This window comes from Pristiophorus japonicus, chromosome 21, assembly GCF_044704955.1.
Source record: "Pristiophorus japonicus isolate sPriJap1 chromosome 21, sPriJap1.hap1, whole genome shotgun sequence".
NCBI classification, from domain to species: Eukaryota; Metazoa; Chordata; class Chondrichthyes; family Pristiophoridae; genus Pristiophorus; species Pristiophorus japonicus.
Genome location: NC_091997.1, coordinates 91,470,978 through 91,492,013, shown reverse-complemented (window position 1 = coordinate 91,492,013; position 21,036 = coordinate 91,470,978). Strand labels below are relative to the sequence as shown.

General features: G+C 46.5%; 1 protein-coding gene across 1 annotated transcript in view; it reads right to left on the bottom strand.

Annotated features, from left to right (window-relative positions):
* Positions 1 to 2,200: 2,200 nt before the first annotated feature.
* Positions 2,201 to 21,036, bottom strand: part of lactb (lactamase, beta) — a 75,790-nt gene continuing 56,954 nt past the window's right edge. The window contains exons 5-6 of the mRNA XM_070864225.1: positions 19,882 to 20,047; positions 2,201 to 3,298 (exon numbers count right to left, since the gene is read on the bottom strand). Of these exons, the coding sequence (XP_070720326.1) occupies positions 2,722 to 3,298; positions 19,882 to 20,047 (743 nt within the window). The 3' untranslated portion in view covers positions 2,201 to 2,721. The remainder of the gene's footprint in view (positions 3,299 to 19,881; positions 20,048 to 21,036) is intronic.

Below are 21,036 nucleotides of genomic sequence, written 5' to 3'. Positions count from 1 at the left end.
TGACGTCACTCTTTGCTGCCGTTATCCCTCCTGCACCAGCTCGCGCTGTACCTTGAAGTGGCACGCCTCCACGCTGTAACATAACCACTATGCTACTGTACCCACCTTGTGCTGGTCGGGTTCGATTGGAACACAGCCTGTTAGACAAATGTGACCTTTCTAAATAATTCACGCATAATTACTGGAACCAAGTCCGATCCCCTTGTGAAACTTTACGGTTACTTTTAAGCTGTTGGAAGTCAGTGCTTTCTGTGCACACACACGAGACGAACACGGCAGTGCAGTGTCCTGCGCCTTCAGGCCACCAGTTAAATTCCAATCACGGCCGATCTGAATTCCGTCTCATCTGCGCCGTAATTCAGAGGAGCCTCAGGTTTCAGCATTAGCATACCGGACAGACGATTTCATCCCGAGGTCGCAGTCTAGGACCAATCCTCCTGGGTCAGCTATGACTCAGTGGCAGCACTCGCGCAACTAGGTTGTGGGTTCAAACGCCAGTCACAAGAACATAAGAAATAGGAGCCTGATCCACCATTTAATACAATCATGTCTGATCCGATCATGGACTCGGGTCAACTTCCCTGCCCGCTCCCCATAACATTGGTTAAGAAACTCTCTATTTCTGTCATAAATATATTCATTGACCCAGCTTCCACAGCTCTCTGAGGCAGCGAATTCCACAGATCCACAACCCTCTGAGAGAAGAAATTTCTCCTCATATTGACCCCTTATTCTAAGATCATGCCCCCTAGTTCTAGTCTCCCCCATCAGTGGAAACATCCTCTCTGCATCCACTTTGTCAAACCCCCTCATAATCTTATATGTTTCCATAAGATCACCTCTCATTCTTCTGAATTCCAATGAGTAGAGGCCCAACCTACCTTCATAAGCCAACCCCCTCATCTCCGGAATCAATCTTGTGAACCTTCTCTGGACTGCCCCCAAAGCAAGTATATCCTTTCTTAAATATGGAAACCAAAACTGCACGCAGTATTCTAGGTGTGGCCTCACCAATACCCTGTATAACTGTAGCAAGACTGCCCTGCTTTTATCCTCCATCCCCTTTGCAATAAAGGCCAAGATTTCATTGGCCTTCCTGATCATTTGCTGTATCTGCATAACCTTTTGTGTTTCATGCACCAGGTCCCGCTGTACTGCAGCACTTTGCATTTTTTCTCCATTTAAATACTAACTTACTCTTCGATTTTTTTTTTCTGCCAACATGCATAACCTCACTCTCCAGCGTTATCCTCCATCTGCCAAATTTTTGCCCACTCAACCGATGTCCTTTTGCAGGTTTTGTGTCCTCACACATTGCTTTTCCTCCCATCTTTGTATCATCAAATTTGGCTATGTTACACTCGGTCCCTTCATCCAAGTCGTTAATATAGATTGTAAATAGTTGGGGTCCCAGCACTGATCCCTGCAGTACCCCACTAGTTACTGATTACCAACCCGAGCATGAACCATTTATCCCGACACTCTTGTTTTCTATTAGTTAGCCAATCCTCTATCCATACTAATATATTACCCCCAACCCCGTGAACTTTTATCTTGTGCAGTAACCTTTTATGTGGCACCTTGTCAATGTCTTCTGGAAATCCAAATACACTACATCCACTGGTTCCCCTTTATCCACCCTGTTCGTTACATCCCCAAAAAACTCCTACAAATTTGTCAAACATGACAGCCCCTTCATAAATCCACACTGACTGCCTGACCGAATTTTGCTTTTCCAAATGTCCTGCTACTGCTTCTTTAATAATGGACTCCAACATTTTCCCAACCACAGATGTTAGGCTAACTGGTCTATAGTTTCCTGATTTTTGTCTGCCTCCTTTTTTAAATAGGAGTGTTACATTTGCACTTTTCCAATTTTAGAGACTTGAGCACATAATCAGAGGCACTTCAGGGCAGTGCCAAGGGTGTGCAGCACTGACGCAGAAAGCAAGGCGGTATCTGCCCTCTCGGGGGGCAGCACGGTAACCGAGGAGCTTTACAAGCATCTGTTTTTCTGATAAGATTGTGCAACACACTTTCCTTTGAAGAATGTCGGATAGTTGGCGGCCTTAACGATGTGAAGATAAATGTTTTGTGGTTTAGACAGAAACAATGAGCAGAATCTGAGAGTGGGATTCCCGGACAGCGGTGATCTGTGGTAATGACAGAGTCTGGCGCTAACCAGCGCTTCAGGCCCCGGTGTCAGCAGCTGCATTTATTTTTACGTTCCTTTATTTATTCACAATACAGTTCACACTCATTGGACAACACTGTTGCAAAGTGCTGAAAATCATTTCCTGCATATTATCTGGGAAAGTTTACAAAAGTTGCATTATAAAATCAGTCGATCGATGGGACCATATTGCACGTAAAGTCCCATCCCCTGCTGTCCGCTCGCAAGAACTACTCCAAGTCAGTGGAATTGCCAACCCCTCCAAGATTGGCCTGGAGTCTCCAGGAATTAAAGATTAATCTCCGGGATAGTGCTGTGAGCAACCTTGGGAGAAAAACATGTTTGTTTAATTTTTCTTTGAATACCTTTGTTTATTAGTTATAGAAATGTTGGTGATAGGAGGGCAGTGGGGTTTGGAGACGAGATGAAACCTCCAGAAATAGGTCCAACCAGAGTTAGGAACCCAACAGATCAGTACAGGCCGCACCCTGTCAGCGGTTGGAGACGGAAGCTCTTGCTGTCCGAGTGTTTCCGAGCCCTTGGCGAGGTCAGCCGGCCGGAGTCGGGCAGACGGGGTCACAGGTCGGAGTGGAGGGTTCAGCTGGCCTGACCTTGTCGAACTCCAGCGCGATGTTGAGCGCGATGGCGTTGAGGCCAACGGACTGCAGGTTGCAAAGGATGGCGACCACGACGCCCCGGGGAGGGACCCCCGCCTCGGCGGGCCTGGCCCAGGAGGGGTCTTCGGGGAGGACCAGCAGCACGCTGCTGGCGCCCACTGAGCCGCCCGTGTGGGTGAGGTAGTGCCTCTGGCACCGGCACTGCCCGCACTCCTGCCCCTGCTCCACCACGCCCCAGCCCATGGCGTAGCCGCCGTCCCGGTCCCAGCTCAGCTCCGTCTTTGCCACCGGGCTCCACATCATCTTCACGGTGTCCGGCCTGAGGTAGCCGGGCAGCAGCGCGCCCTGGTCACCCTGCGGCCGCTCGGCCTGATAGCTGTACAACATGGCGCTGCCAAATCTCAGCAGGTCACGCACCGTGGACAGGAATCCCCCGCCGGCCCACTTGTATGAGTTGTCAACATACGGGCAATTCACCAGGCGCCCCTTTTTGTTGTAAGTGTAGAACCTGTTGGAGGGCAAAAAATGCAGACGGTTCAATCACACCTTAAAGAACAGGGGGCACCGATTCTTATACCTGGATAGAGAGAACTACCATTTATATAGCCCCTTTCACCACCTCGGGATAGCCCAAAGCATTTTACAGCCAATGAAATACTTTTTGGCATGTAGCCACTGTTGTAATGTGGGAAACACAGCAGCCAATTTGCGCACAGCAAGGTGATAATGGCCTTTTATCTGTTTTTTTGTTATGTTGATTGAGGGATAAATATTGGCCAGGATACCGGGGATAACTCCCCTGCTCTTCTTCAAATAGTGCCGTGGGATCTTTTACATCCACCTGAGAGGGCAGATGGGGCCTCGGTTTAATATCTCATCCAAAAGGTGGCACCTCCGACAGTGCAGCGCTCCCTCAGCTCTGCTCTGGGAGTGTCAGCCTAGATTTATGTGCTCAAGTCCCTGGAGTGAGACTTGAACCCACAAACTTGACTCAGAGATAAGCCACTGTAGCTTCTGGAACTCTGTACTTCATCATCGAACCCAAGATCTACCACCTGGCAAGTATTATGGGTCAGCGGTCAGAGGTGCCAAAGCTTTTCCCCGGGATGGTATGGTGAGGTGAGGAGTGGAGCAGCCAATGCCACCCATCCCCTTCTCCAATCACTCAGCCCAGCTCCAGAGAAGGGGAGGAGGTGCTATATAAATACAATTCTTTATTGTTAATTTATTTATTGAGTCAATTTCCCAGTTACAGTGTGTCTTCAGCCCAAACTGATTCCTTTGCTGCCCCCTAGTGGCTTCATAGAAGAACCCAGTCACTATTTGTCCCAATGCTGAACGCTGGCATTACACCAGGTTACCATCATCGCAAATCTCCCCTGCTGCATCGCCAGCAGGGCGGAACAGGAAAGAATGAGGGGAAGGGGGAAGGGGAAGGGGGAAATAAGGGCATTCCCATGGGGATTCTCCCGATCGACTGCCATAACTTTGTTGTAAACCCCGGAGAAGCAGCATAAATGGCGGTTACGGGAGATCGGGAGAACAACCGCAGATATTCTGCCCCAAAGTGAGCAAAGCTTTACTGTGAAGATCTCTCCCTGCGACAGGCATAGATAGCTCGGAGATAGAAACCGGCAACCATTAACCTTGGCAAACCCTTGGTTGTTCCGCCCGAAGTCTCCTCCCATCGTAACCATTCCATTTGGTGCGCTTACTGCAAGGTTCAAAAATCCTCAACTAAACCACTATTAAAAATAGATACATTTTAACTATCTATAACAAAAGCAGAGACGTCCTGCTATATCTACAGGGTATTGGTGAGGCTGTACCTGGAGTACTGTGTACAGTTTTGGTCTCTGTATTTAAGGAAGGATATACTTGCATTGGAGGCTGTTCAGAGAAGATTCACGAGGCTGATTCCTAAGATAAAAGGGGCTGACTTATGAAGAAAGGTTGAGCAGGTTGGGCCTATACTCATTGGAAGTCAGAAGAATGAGAGGTGATCTTATTGAAACATGTAAGATATTGAAGGGGCTCGACAATGTAGATGCAGAGAGGATGTTTCCCGTCGTAGTGGAATCTAGAACGAGGGAGCATAGTTTCAGAATAAGGGACCGCTCATTTAGAACTGAGATGAGGAGGAATGTCCTCAGAGGGTTGTGAATTTGTGGAATTCTCTACCCCAGAGAGCTGTGGAGGCTGGGTCATTGAATATATTTAAGATGGAGGTAGACAGATTTTTGAGCGATAATGGAGTGAAGGGTTATGGGGAGCGGGCAGGGAAGTGGATCTGAGCCCAGAATCAGATCAGCCATGATCTTAGTGAATGGTGGAGCAGAGTCGAATCCATATGGCCTACTCCTATTTCTTATGTTCTTAACGTTCGATTATTGCTCAGCCTGCACTCACAGTAAACAGTGAGCTTAAATATATTGGATCTACCAGCATTTCCGTGATATCTTTATACGGCTACTCAAGCACACACCCTACAAGATGGCTCCACATCAAGATTGTGTCACATGACCTTGCCTCATGACCATTTATTATTACATCAGTAGTCCACTAGGTGGAGCTATATCACACCACCAATTGTAAATAATCCCAGGACTGGCAGACTTGGTGTTGATTTTTCCCAGTGGGATCCTGTAACTGTTGAAACTGCTTCAGGACTCAGCTCCCTTGAAAAAGATTAGGTTTCGGGCAACAGTATAATCACATGATGTCGTCAGTGACTTGGTGAGCGTCCAGCTCAAGACCCGATAATCAGAGTGAAGGCCAGGGCCAATTCAGCACAGAAGGAGGCCATGCGTGCCTGTGCCTGCTCTTTGGTAGAGCTATCCAGTAAGTCACACTCCCTCTGCTCTTTCCCCATAGCCCTGCAAAGTTTTCCTTTTCAAGCATATATCCAATTCCTTTTTGAAAGTTTACTATTGCTAGAAACATAGAAAATAGGTGCAGGAGTAGGCCATTCAGCCCTTCTAGCCTGCACCGCCATTCAATGAGTTCATGGCTGAACATGAAACTTCAGTACCCCATTCCTGCTTTCACGCCATACCCCTTGATCCCCCGAGTAGTAAGGACTTCATCTAACTCCCTTTTGAATATATTTAGTGAATTGGCCTCAACAACTTTCTGTGGTAGAGAATTCCACAGGTTCACCACTCTCTGGGTGAAGAAGTTTCTCCTCATCTCGGTCCTAAATGACTTACCCCTTATCCTTAGACTGTGACCCCTGGTTCTGGACTTCCCCAACATTGGGAACATACTTCCTGCATCCAACCTGTCCAAACCCGTCAGAATTTTAAACGTTTCTATGAGGTCCCCTCTCACTCTTCTGAACTCCAGTGAATACAAGCCCATTTGATCCAGTCTTTCTTGATAGGTCAGTCCCACCATCCCAGGAATCAGTCTGGTGAATCTTCGCTGCACTCCCTCAATAGCAAGAATGTCCTTCCTCAAGTTAGGAGACCAAAACTGTACACAATACTCCAGGTGTGGCCTCACCAAGGCCCTGTACAACTGTAGCAACACCTCCCTGCCCCTGTACTCAAATCCCCTCGCTATGAAGGCCAACATGCCATTTGCTTTCTTAACCGCCTGCTGTACCTGCATGCCAACCTTCAATGACTGATGTACCATGACACCCAGGTCTCGTTGCACCTTCCCTTTTCCTAATCTGTCACCATTCAGATAATAGTCTGTCTCTCTGTTTTTACCACCAAAGTGGATAACCTCACATTTATCCACATTATACTTCATCTGCCACGCATTTGCCCACTCACCAAACCTATCCAAGTCACTCTGCAGCCTCATAGCAGCTCACACTGCCACCCAACTTAGTGTCATCCGCAAATTTGGAGATACTACATTTAATCCCCTCGTCTAAATCATTAATGTACAATGTAAACAACTGGGGCCCCAGCACAGAACCCTGCGGTACCCCACTAGTCACTGCCTGCCATTCCGAAAAGTGCCCATTTACTCCTACTCTTTGCTTCCTGTCTGACAACCAGTTCTCAATCCACATCAGCACACTACCCCCAATCCCATGTGCTTTAACTTTGCACATTAATCTCCTGTGTGGGACTTTGTCGAAAGCCTTCTGAAAGTCCAAATATACCACATCAACTGGTACACCTTTGTCCACTTTATTGGAAACATCCTCAAAAAATTCCAGAAGATTTGTCAAGCATGATCTCCCTTTCACAAATCCATGCTGACTTGGACCTATCATGTCACCATTTTCCAAATGCGCTGCTATGACATCCTTAATAATTGATTCCATCATTTTACCCACTACTGAGGTCAGGCTGACCGGTCTATAATTCCCTGCTTTCTCTCTCCCTCCTTTTTTAAAAAGTGGGGTTACATTGGCTACCCTCCACTCGATAGGAACTGATCCAGAGTCAATGGAATGTTGGAAAATGACTGTCAATGCATCCGCTATTTCCAAGGCCACCTCCTTAAGTACTCTGGGATGCAGTCCATCTGGCCCTGGGGATTTATCGGCCTTCAATCCCATCAATTTCCCCAACACAATTTATCGACTAATAAAGATTTCCCTCAGTTCCTCCTCCTTACTAGACCCTCTGACCACTTTTATATCCGGAAGGTTGTTTGTGTCCTCCTTAGTGAATACTGAACCAAAGTACTTGTTCAATTGGTCTGCCATTTCTTTGTTCCCCGTTATGACTTCCCCTGATTCTGACTGCAGGGGACCTACGTTTGTCTTTACTAACCTTTTTCTCTTTACATACCTATAGAAACTTTTGCAATCCGCCTTAATGTTCCCTGCAAGCTTCTTCTCGTACTCCATTTTCCCTGCCTTAATCAAACCCTTTGTCCTCCTCTGCTGAGTTCTAAATTTCTCCCAGTCCCCAGGTTCGCTGCTATTTCTGGCCAATTTGTATGCCATTTCCTTGGCTTTAATACTATCCCTGATTTCCCTAGATAGCCACGGTTGAGCCACCTTCCCTTTTTTATTTTTACGCCAGACAGGAATGTACAATTGTTGTAATTCATCCATGCGGTCTCTAAATGTCTGCCATTGCCCATCCACAGTCAACCCCTTAAGTATCATTAACCAATCTATCTTAGCCAATTCATGCCTCATACCTTCAAAGTTACCCTTCTTTAAGTTCTGGACCATGGTCTCTGAATTAACTGCATCATTCTCCATCCTAATGCAGAATTCCACCATATTATGGTCACTCTTCCCCAAGGGGCCTCGCACAATGAGATTGCTAATTAATCCTCTCTCATTACACAACACCCAGTCTAAGATGGCCTCCCCCCTAGTTGGTTCCTCGACATATTGGTCTAGAAAACCATCCCTTATGCACTCCAGGAAATCCTCCTCCACCGTATTGCTTCCAGTTTGGCTGGCCCAATCTATGTGCATATTAAAGTCACCTATTATAACTGCTGCACCTTTATTGCATGCACTCCTAATTTCCTGTTTGATGCCCTCCTCAACATCACTACTACTGTTTGGAGGTCTGTACATAACTCCCACTAACGATTTTTGCCCTTTAGTGTTCTGCAGCTCTACCCATATAGATTCCACATCATCCAAGCTAATGTCTTTCCTAACTCTTGCATTAATCTCCTCTTTAACCAGCAATGCTACCCCACCTCCTTTTCCTTTTATTCTATCCTTCCTGATACAAGTAGTTGAGGCGAATGGCAAAAATGCAGTCATAAGCCCAGCTGGTTCATAGGGTAGTTATGCTCCACACGAGCCTCTTCATCTCACTCCATCAGTATATCCTCCTATTCCTTTCTCCCGCATGTACTTATCTAGCTTCCCCTTAAAGGCATCTTCCTCTGCTTCAAATATTTATCCAATTTTCCCTTAACAGGTTGAATGTCAACCTCAACCACTCCCTGCAGTGAAGCACTCCAGGCTCCAACCACCCACTGCATTGAAGAAATGACTCCCAACCTCTCTCCTCACCCCCATTCATCAGTGACTCCCCAGAGGAAAGACTCTTTCCCTCTTCATCAAAATTCTCCATAAGTTTAAAATCTCTGACTAAATATGCTTTAGCTTCCTCTGCTCCGGAGGAAATAGTTGCAGAATTCTAAAGCTCTCCTATAGTTCCCAGTCCTGTAGTGAGGTGCGAACCAATCACGAACCAGCATAGCATGGCTACAAGATGGAAAAGGTCAAAAGCCAGGAAGGACCTCCCAGCGTGACCTTTTATTTTAGGGCCTAGCTGTTTCAGGCCTAGGACACTGCCCTTGTATTTTCTGGGCAAACTGTGGAAAGTTTCAGGTCTGCTGCATTCAAGTAATTTTTGAGGGCTTGCTGAGTAATGAATAATTAATCCCACAGTGCGAAACTCCCAACAACTTCAGCACAGTCTGGGCTACCGATAAAATACAGCCTGTGTGATCCCGGCCCCAGTTGTGTTCCCGGCATTCTGCCAACAGAACTGGTTGTAAAATGTCTCCCAAATATTTATAACAAGTGGCAGGGCGTGGCTGGAAGAGTCCCTCCAGCAGGGGCTTGCTTGGCTTTACATAAACCCTGTGAGAGACACTTCAACAGCCTGCAGTCCCCAAAATGGTGACACAGCCCTATAACAGTCCTGAAATATCTTTACTTCATCGGTTTATGGAGCCTGAAAAACGTCGCTCAGTCGTGTTCAATCTTCTGAGGCGGTGCCGTCTTTTGTCATGTGACAAGGAAGGAGGAAAAAGAGGAGGGAAAGAACAAAAAGAGAGAGAAAGAAAGAAAGAGGGAATGAAGGAAAGTTCCAATTTGGGATGTCCCAAAATGCTTTACAGCCAATGAAGTATGTTTGGAAGTGTAGTCACTGCTGTGACACCGTACAGCCGCTCTTCGTTACATCACATCGTCTGCTACAGTCCTCCAGTTTCTACATTACTTTGTATATCCTTCCCCTTGCCTTTCTCAATCTCCCCACTCAAAGGCTGCTCTGTGACTGCCTGGGAGGTGGTGTCTAGGTGGAATACCATCTTCCTCCCGTCCCTCAATGTCGGATGTGCCCGAGTCTCTACTCGGACATTCATCACATGGGGTGATGGAGAAACAAACCTACCCGCCCATCCCTCTGTGACACAGGGCACTGGACAAGAGTCCCCACATAGCCAGTGATAGAGACATTTTTAACCTTAACCAGTAATAGCATGCAGTATACGTTAATATAAATTTACACAGACACACACAACAACTTGCATTTATATAGCACCTTTAACATAGTAAACACATCCCAGGCCTTTCACAGCAGCTTTATCAAACATAATTTGCCACCAAGCCACATATGCTGATAGTAGGCCAAGCTTGGTGAAAGAGGTAGGTTTTAAGGAGTGTCTTACAGGAGAAAGATGCTGCAACTTTTAACACGATGTTGCAGTGATTAGTACCACCAGCAGGGGAGGCAGTGTGACAGCACTGATGGAGATGTTGTTCCCCATTCTCAGCACTTAATGCAGCACAATGCCCTGTCAATTGGATTCAATTACTAAAGGGCGCATGAAAGGAATTGAAATCCTGCAGTTTCAGTTAGGTTAACATCAGTTACACCTGTGCTATAATTTCACATCAGCAGCGTGCACGATTCAAGAACAAACTTGAAAGAATAGGACAGCGCTTTCAGAAAGCCGGCATAGGCATGATGGGCCAAATGGCCTCCTTCCGTGCTGTATGATTCTATGAACTTGCATTTCTATAGCACCTTTCACAACCCAGGGCGTCGCAAAGTGTTGTACAGTCGATTAACTACTTTTGGAGTGTAGTAATGTAGTAAACGCGGCAGCATATTTGCACACAGCAAGCTCCCACAAACAGCAATGTGATAATGACCAGATAATCTGCTTTAGTGATGTTGATTGAGGGCTAAACCTTGGCCAGGACACCGGGGAGAACTGCCCTGCACTTCTTTAAATAGTGCCGTGGGATCTTTTACATCCACCTGCGATGGCAGACGGGGCCTCGGTTTAGCGTCTCATCTGAAAGACAGGACCTCCGACGGGACTGGAGTGTCAGCCCAGATTATGTGCTCCAGTCCCTGGAGTGGGACTTGAACCCACAACCTTCTGACTCAGAGGCGAGGCTGCCCACTGAGCCACAACTGACACCTGAATGCTCCAAATACATGTCCTGTGTTGCAGGCCCTGTTGGGGGGTGTGATTCCTGCTGGATGCTCCCGGCCAGTGAGACTCCACACTGGGAGATCACAGTCACAAGATCTGCCTGCCAACGTTCGGCTCAAAGGAACCGAAAGTAGAATTTCTATCATGGTCTGGAAGCGGGATTTGTACCTGCAGAAATGGTCCCAGCACCAGCCTCTTCCCTCGTTCCCATCCCATCTCCAGTCCCAGAACCCCTCCCCTCACTCCCAGCTCCCTAACCCCCTCCTTCGCTCCCTAGCCCCCTCCCTCGCTCACTCCCAGCCCCCTCCCTCGCTCATTCCCAACCCCCTCCCTCGCTGCTCACTCAGGTTGAACTCAGTAGTGTGACACTGAACACAACCTGAAACCCTACACCACTTCAGCATCCCTCTTACCTTAACTCCACTACCACTAAACCCTCAAACTTCAATGGATCTATAAATCTCTCCATGACCTCACCCCACCCAACTCTACAGCCCTTTATGCCAGCCCCTGCTCACCAATCTCCAACTCTTGCCTCCTTGGCCTTCCATCCTTCTCCTCCTGCTCCTCCACTGGCTGAGTCTTCAGTCTTCTTGCCCCTGCTCTAGAGGTTCCTCCCTGTGCCCCTCACATTGCCTCCTCTGTCCCCACCTTCAGAAATCTCCTCAAATCTCCCTCCCCAGCTCACCTTTAGATCCCCTCCCCTAATTCTTCTTCAATTCTCCTCGGTGTGTGATGCTCACAACGCTAATGGTGCTAGAAAGACAAGGCAGCAGAGAGCCGGAGAAACATAGCATCATAGAATAGTACAGCCCATTGAGTCTGCGCCAGCTCTTTCAAAGAACAATCCAGTCAGTCCCACTCCCTGCTCTTTCCCCATACCCTGCAAATTTTTTGCTCCTTCAAGTATTTATCCAATTCCCCTTTGAAGACTACGATTGAATCTGTATCCAGCTTCCTATCAGGCAGTGCGTTCCAAATCCTAACCACTCACTGCGTAAAAAAAGATTTCCCTCATGTCGCCTCTGGCTCTTTTGCCAATCACCTAAAATCTGTGGCCTCTGGTTATTGACCCTTCAGCCATTGCCCCCTGAATTGGCATCAACCCAGTACCTGATAGCTAGTGAGTCTAGGGATGCAGTGACAATTATAATATGAAATCACTTACATCACATCAAACCAACATGAAGTTTCTGTTCAATAACACTTTGCTGTAATGAGGTACATTAAAACCAGCCATTAACTAGCTGAGCTTCTATGGTGTTGCAGGGATGAAAAATACTTTTCTTGTTAAATTGTCTCTGTTGTCAAAAATTGTCTAAAAGCGCCTCTATTTCTTGCTGTACCCGTCTCTTCACTTGTCTCCCATTCTCTACTTTCCCATCTATCTCCATCTTTCCCTCTCTCTCTGGACATCTCTCATATTTTCTCTCGGGTCATCTCTGCATCTCTTCACTTATCCGTGATTCTTTTCCTCTCTCTCTGTCTGTCTTCTTGCAAGTAGATGAATGATCCCAACATTATATATGTGTTACATAAATACCTGCCCGACAAACACAAACCAATGGGGATAAATGAGAGGGCAGAACTGGGGTTCTGGGCCGGGGACTGGGGCACAAATGGTGAGTTCAGGAGATTGAGGAGATGTGACCCTGAGGCCAAGAGATGGGGGTCGACACTGGGAGGTTGGGGACATTTGGAACGGGTGTGAAGTGGGGGGAGAGTGGAGTGGGGCTCAGTATTTGGGAGCAGTCAGGATGAGAGTGGGCTCTGGGAGCACATTAATGTGAGTGCAAGCTGTTGGTGCAAACAGAAGATCGGATGGGTAAGTTTAGAAGTACATAGTGGGTGCATGAGGAACTGTCATGGTAGCTGTATGCCACAGTAGTTATTACATTACATAGAATTCTCAGCACACGAATAGGCCATTCGGCCCAATTGGTCTGTGTTTATGCTCCACACCAGCCCCCTCCCACCTTATTTTATCTCACCCTGTCAGCATAACTTTCTATTCCTTTCTCCCTCATGTGTTTATTTAGCTTCCCCTTAAATGTATCGATACTATTCGCCTCAACCACTCCCTGTGGCAGCGAGTTCCAGATTCTCACCACTCTCTGGGTAAAGAAGTTACTCATGAATTCATTACTGGATTTATTAGTGACTATCTTATATTGATGGGCCCTAGTTTTGGACCCCTCCACAAGTGGAAACATCCTATCAAGCACCTTCATAATTTTAAAGTCCTCTATCAGGTCACCCCTCAGCCTTCTCTTTTCTAGAGAAAAGAGCCCCAGCCTGTTCAATCTTTCCTGATAGGTAGAACATATTGTGGTAAAATGTGAATGAATCACAAAAGTGACCAATCTCAAGTTACATAACTGAGATGGTAACAAGATGTGATTGCTCGAATGACTCTGGTCTCTGGGATACAAGTATGGATTGGTCCTTACCTCAGCCTCGCCCCTATCGCAACCCCTATCCACACCTTCCCTACCTTTACATTTCACTCGAGTTGACTGCTCAGTGCCACAAAATGGCGTTAAAATGGCAACCACCGCTCTTTCGCCAACTGCTGGTGGGTCCCGCGATGGCCGCCATTTGCCTTCCCTCCTTTGCGTTGCTGGTAACTGGCAGCACCCTGGAGAAAAAATGGCGACGTGGAGAGACCAATCGGTGTGCAACGCCGACTTAACGTCACCAAAGGGACACGTACATCTTTCAGTTAAGTTTGAATTTAAGCTTTTGGACTGGGTCTTTTTTGATTTTATTGAAGTAGTGGCTTGCTGTAATAGATGTTAAACGTTTTTTTTAAAGTGTGCAGGAAGTGCTGCTGGATGCTTACAAGGCCTCGGATGGTAAAGGAAGGCCTCTGAGAAGATAGAAAATGCTGCAAATACTCAGCAGGTCAGGCAACATCCACGGAGAGAGAAAAACAGAGTTCACCTCTCGGGTCGAGATGCTGCCTGACTAGCTGAGTATTTCCAGCATTTTTTTGCTGTTATTTCAGATTTACAGCATCCGCTTGCAGAGGGAAGGAAGCAAGAAGAAGGATGTAACCCAGACAGCCCTTTCCTGGCCAGGAGGGAATCATTCATAAGAATATAACAATTAGGAGGAGTAGGCCATTCGGCCCCTCGAGACTGCTCTGCCATTCAAAAAGATCATGGCTGATCTTCTATCTCAACTCCACTTTCCGGCACTGTCCCCATATCCCTCGATTCCCTGAATATTAAAAAATCTATCGATCACTGTCTTGAATATATTCAAAGACTGAGCCTCCACAGCCCTCTGGGGCAGAGAATTCCAAAGATTCATCACCCTCTGAATGAAGAAATGTCTTCTCATTTCAGTCCTAAATGGCCGACCCCTTATTCTGAGACTGTGATCCCTGGTTCTCAACTCCCCAGCCCGGGGGAAACATCCTCCCTGCATCTACCCTGTCAAGCCCTGTAAGAAATTTGTATGTTTCAATGAGATAACCACTCATTTTTCTAAACTCTAGAGAATGTAGACCTCGTCTGCTCAATCTTTCCTCATAGGACAATCCCTCCATCCCAGGAATCAGTCTGGTGAACCTTCGTTGCACTCCCTCTATGGCAAGTATATCCTTCCTTGGGTAAGGAGACCAAAACTGTACACAATACTCCAGGTGCGGTTTCACCAGAGCAATATAAAATTACAATAAGATGTCTCAGCCATACCCCAGCCAAGAATGGTCTCCTCCAAGGGGGTGAGGTGAGGCTAGGAATGGGAGATGTGCCTCGTGATTGGTGCAGATTGTTGGTAGGTAAGTGATTGCGGGGGTTATGCATTGAGCAGCGTGTAAGACCAGTGATACAATTGGTAGGAGACGGCTTTTGAAGATGCATTCACTGACCGTGACCAGTGGCCTGAGGTCATGAAGCTTCTTTGGACACTGGGGCCAGGTGATGGGGGTGACACTGCTGGCAGTGACAGCCTGGGTGATCTGGTCCCACATCTTTCTTTCTGGAGTGCTCCCTGGTCCCTGTGAAGAGGACACCTCTTGCAGTGTTGACCCCTTGCACAAAGCTGGAGTGCTGCATGCGAGACCCTTGGAGCCCTTCCCTGGCTTGCTGAGGCAATTGTGCCAGCGCCAAAGCACTTTTACCATTTTCTTTTAGGTGTGAAGACAATTCAGCTTTAAGAACTGAAGACTGCCATTTGGGACATCTTTGTAATGTTTATGTTTATTTTGAAAGGCAGTGAGGGCTGAAAAGGCATTTTTCCACTTGATTTTAATGTCATTAGTTTTGAATGCATTGCCCCTTTAATTCACGTTTCCTATACAACATTCAGAAGTACTTCATTGCTTTGGGACATCTTGAAAGGCGCTACAGAAATGCAAGTCTTTCCTTCTTTTCACATTCAGTAATCACTGCTCTTCAATGCAATTCATTGTCTGACATATGGTGGCATGTTTGTGATTCTTTCCCATTATTATTTTCAGCTCACCACATTTTAAGCATTTTCCTAAGGGCAGATGAAAGAGGTAGGTCTTAAGGAGCGTCTTAAAGGAGGAAAGAGAGGTAGAGAGGCAGTGAGGTTTAGGGAGGGAGTTTCAGAACTTGGGGCCCAGGCAACAGACGGCACGGCCACCAATGGTTGAGTAGTTATAATCAATGTTTCTATTCGGGGGATCAAGGGTTATGGCGAGAAAGCAGGAAGGGGGTACTGAAGTTTCATGTTCAGCCATGAACTCATTGAATGGCGGTGCAGGCTAGAAGGGCTGAATGGCCTGCTCCTGCACCTATTTTCTATGTTTCTATGTTTCTATGATGCTCAAGAGGTCAGAATTTGAGGAGTGCAGACATCTCGGGGTGGGGGGGGGGGCATTGAGAGGCTGAAGGAGGTTATAGAGAGATAGGGAAGGGCGAGGCCACGGAGGGATTTATAAACAAGGATGACGATTAGACATGAGGAGCGAGGTCCTGGTATATCCATATTCTGCACACACCGGCAGACCCAAAAAGCAGTCTTTCACACACTGGACCAACAGTTTGCTCCTGTATGACTGTATATGAGATCTGATTAGGAACTGGGGAAGGGGCAATGATGACAGATGTCTCCTCACAAAGGGGGAAGTATTTTCAACAGAAACTCTCAGAAAATGCTTTGTTCCTTAAACAGCAACTTGCAGCTCAAGCAAGATGTTAATTACAGCGACTGTCTTCAGAGTCTACAAATATACCCTGACACCAGCAATACTAAAAGAACTGGCACAAACACAGCTCCAGATCAGTCTCCCCAAAGGTGTTTCACAGCCAATTCATTACTTATGCAGTGTACTTTACAACAGTGACTACACTTCTAAAATAATTAATTGGCTGTAAAGCGTTTTAGAATGTCCTGAGGTCGTCAAAGGCGCTAAACAAATGCAAGTCTATCTTTAGTTACTGTTGTTAAGCAACGCCTCAATTTTAAAATTCTCATCCTTGTTTTCAAATCCCTCCATGGCCTCGCCCCTTCCTCTCTCTCTGTAATCTCCTCCAGCCCCACAACAGCCCCCTGAGATGTCTGCGCTCCTTTAACTCTGACCTCTTGAGCATCCCTGATTTTAATCGCTCCACCCTTGGTGGCTGTGCCTTTAGCTGCCCAGGCCCCAAGTTCTGGAATTTCTTCCTTAAACCTCTTTCCTCCTTTCAGACACTCATTAAAGCCCACCTCTTTGACCAAGCTCTGCCTTAATATCTCCTTATGTAGCTTGGTGTCAAATTTTGTTTGATAACACACCTGTGAAGGGCCTCGGGATGTTTTTCTACAAAAGGCGCTATATAAATACAAGTTGATGTTGTTATGCAGGCAAGTAATTTGTGCACAGCAAGATCCCACAAAGAGTGAAACGAATTAACCTGCTTTCGGGCAGTGTTGGCCGAGGGTGCGATGTTGGCCAGGACTCTCTATACTATGTTTGGAGACACAGAGAGAAGAAAAATACTAAATCGGGAGAGCAGCAAGTGATCTGTAATTTCACTTGCAACAGTTTAGCTGTTCTATAACCTGAATTCCTGGAAAATCTGGCAAAGGAGCTTTCCCCAGTCTAGCTGAAGCTGCAGGAACAGTGAGTCGACCCATACACACTGTTGGGAAAACTCTGATGGAAATGAATGAAAACAGATGGAAGGTATTAACTTTGAGCTGATTTATATCTAGGAATGCAAGTTCAAGAGGCTGTGGATCCAGCAACTCATCAACCGAACAAGTCTCTCTCCAGGCGTCACTCAGATTTGACGTTGTACCTACGTCAGTATGACATTGTTTTACGTCCATTCTTAACCTCTTGCTATTTATTGTGTTGGTGACCATTATACATTCAGCGTGCTCCTGTCAAGGGTTCTGGAGATGCCAAGAGATGCATGCAGACAATTCAGTACATTAATTGTGGAACAATTCAGGATTTACAGAGAAGATAATACCTTCTGACATGTTCTTGCTACCAGTAAAGGCCCTGACAAGTTCTGGAAACCCTTGTCTGCAAGTTATGCGGACTAAGTTCCTCGGGGATACTGCTCAGTGCAAGGAACACATCTGCAGACCAACCTGGTAGAACGTCAAGATAGGGTCAAAGACTGGCAACAATTGTCAGGCCAGGAAGAAAAACAGCGGCAGATGGGGGACTGAAACTAAATGTGCTCAGAGTCAGGAAAAAGTCTGATCCCACGTCCTGATGCTCCAGAGGATCAGGTGGTGGCAGGGACTGGTGTGTGCGGCAATCACCGAAGATTTCAGATAGCGCCGTCCCTTCTAGATGATGTCCTCTACCACAACCATAACTAACATGACCGTTGGAAAATACGCCATTATCTCGGCTAATATCCACCTTTGAAGTGTCAGCCGTGGCTCAGTTGGTAGCATTGTTGCCTCAGCCAGAAGGTTGTAGGGTCAAGCCACAATCGAGAGAGTTGAAAAACAAAATCTAGGCTGACATTTCAATGCAGTACTGACGGAGTGCTGCACTGTCTGAGGTGCCGACTCTCAGATGAGACATTAAACTGAGGTTGCTTGTTTGGCGTAAAAGATCCCATGGCACTAGAAGAACATGAGAGAGTTCTCCTGGTGTCCTGTTCAATATTTCTCCCTCAAACAAAATCACCAAAAGCAGATTAACATTTATCACATTGCTCTTTGTGGAACCTCGCTGTTGGCCAACAAAACAACAGTGACTACATTTCAAAAGTTCTTCTTCAGCTGTGAAGCACTTCAGGTCGTCCCGAGAATGTGAAAGGCGCTATAGAAATGCATGTTCTTTCTTTCTTTCAGTATCTATATGAGCAATATTTGGTTGCAAAGTAAAACACTCAGATAGCAGGTTACTTCCATGTGCATCACAGACCCCCTGCTTAGAGTGAGTGGAAGCCATGCAGTCAGGCTGACTATTTGGCATCTTTACCTCCATGCCAGTGCAGCCAATCGCACTCAAGAACCTCGGGATACCGATAACTGCTTACAATGGTTGCTGTTTTGTATCATTCTGTGACTATCTGTGGAAATGGATGAACTCGTCATCCTTCAAGAAAATGCCGCACTGAGGCCGATCAATGACCACATTCCCAACTGGTTGCATAAAGATTGGATAGGCTGTTTGTGTTTTCTTTGGAACAGAGGAGGCTGAGGGAAAACCTTACTGAGGTGTATAAAATTATGAGGGGCCTGGATAGAGTGGATAGAAAGGGTCAACAACCAGGCATCATAGATTTAAAGTAATTGGGGGGAGGTTTAGAGGGGATTTGAGGGGAAATGTCTTCACCCAGAGGGTTGTGAGGGTCTGGAACTCACTGCCTGAAAGGGTGGTTGAGGAAGAAACCCTCACCACATTTAAAAAATACTTGGATGTGCACCTGAAGTGCCGTAACCTACAGGGCTACGGACCGAGAGCTGGAAAGTGGGATTAAGCTGGATAGCTCTTTGTCGTCCGGCGCGGACACGATGGGCCGAAATGGCCTCCTTCCGTGCTGTAAATTTCTATGGGCTGTATTTCCCACAGTTTCTCGGCGGCATTGGTCGGAAAACCACCCGGCGGAAATTTCCACAAAGAGTTCCGCTGGCAGTTTCGAAATACCGCTGGGGAGCGGACCACTAACGTGCTCCATCCAAAAACCACTATCGCCCAAGTGACCCGTAGGCAAGATTCAAAAAACCGCCCGCGATAAACAGTCGGAGCTGGGTGGTAGGTAAGTAGCCCTGCAAATAAAGGTAAGTTAAAGTGTTTTTAATTATTCTTTTTTAATTCTTTTACAGTGATTAAGTTGAAAAGGGTCCCGAGAATGTTTGCTGATTTCTTATTTTATGTTTTTTGGAAAAAATAGTGTGTGTGTGTCTTCCCACCTCCTAGGCCCAACTCACAGCCTCAATCTAAATTTTTGTAATTATCGCCCATTTTCATTAAGAACCGCCCAATCGGCCCAAGATCGCGTTTCCTGCCAAGAATTCTTTTGTGGAATTTTTCGCCTGCGGTAACTTAAAAATCTTAGCGGTGCTTTGGGCGGCAATCTGGCACTGGTGGATTTTTTTTGAAATTCTAGCACTATGAGTCTATGATATCGCCCCTCGTGGAACACCAATCACCCCACCTCACTCCTCTGGGGAATTTGCTATTCCCTCAGCTCAATCCAAAAGGATTCTGATTGGAACACTTTTCTGGTGCAACCCTAACACTCTATCACTACAATATTATCTCCATTAACGTCACTACCTTTCCTGCCTGAACGTTTTATACCCAGTTAATTGGTACCTTTCCGGCTCCTTATTCCCTCTGCAGCTGTAGCCTATAGCTGCTGCCTGCTCAGTTGCCTGGTCCATTCTTGGGCTTCTCCCCTCCCTATTAAACGAGGAGCCACACTGCCCTCCCCACAGCAGAAACAGGAGACACAACACAATCTGGTGGCAGTTAGAAAATCGCTCCAGTGTTGATTTGAAGACTGAGGAGATCACCACCTCCACTAGGGACCTTACCTGGCTCGGTTGTATATGATTGGCTCATATTCATCTGGCACGGTTCTGAGCATGTCAAGATCCCGGAAAAGTTTCGTCATCAGCTGTAAGAAATTCTGCTCAGAAACCCTTTCCACCACAGCACTGAGAAGGGTCCAGGCGTGTGTCGAATACAAGAACTGACTTCCTGTAAAACACGAGAGGAAAGTGGCGTTAGAATCTGTGGAAACATCATAGCCTCAGAAACACACCCAACACGTGAATTTTACATCACACACACACAGATTTCTGTGCACAAACACTGGCGTTCAGGGGTTGCTTCCTATTGCAAAATTAGTCCAAATTGCTGAATGTATCTCTCTGACCCACATTCCCAGATCTATCTATATACAGGAATAATATTAAAGCATTGTAGAATGTCTCACTAAATTTCTAAGTGATCAGTTGCTGGTTACTCTTTAATACATTCCTGGCAGTGACACTGTTATATTTACCCTGCTCAGTAGGAGCTCAGTGCTCACTGAGCGGATTCACTGCCTGCTCAGCATGAGCTTGTGCCCGTAACTCACCTTACCGTGAGACCTCACCTATCCTATGTAAACCGAGTCTTTATCTGCCCTTTCAGATGGATGTAAAAGTTTCCACGGCCATTATTCACAGAGCAGGGGAATTCTCCCCAACATTTATTTATCAACTAGCATCACTAAAGCAGATTATGTGGTCATCATTCCATTGCTGTTTGTGGGAGCTTGCTGTAAGCAAAATTAGCTGCCGCGTTTCCTACATTACAACAGTGACTACTCGTCAAAAAGTACTTCACTGGCTGTAAAGTCACAGTGTCCTGGGCTAAGAAGAATGGAAAAAATTACACCAGTTTGGGTTGCTGCACCTGATCACCATCCAGTGACACCCTGATGGGTATAAGAACATAAATTGACTTGGGAATGCTCTCCGCAGCTGAATAGCTTTCTGATGCTCACTGTTTAAGTGTCCGTACTTCTGGTGTGAGCATAGACAAGACACCACTGCATCCATTGGACACGTAACTAATGAGTGTCTGCCTTCAGGAAAGGACGGGGGGGGCGGGGGTGGGGTGGGAGAAAAGTAATAATGAGAGATGCTCGGGCATGATGTGAAAGCTGTAATTGTTCAAGCAGAGGGTCTGGAGGGAAGGGA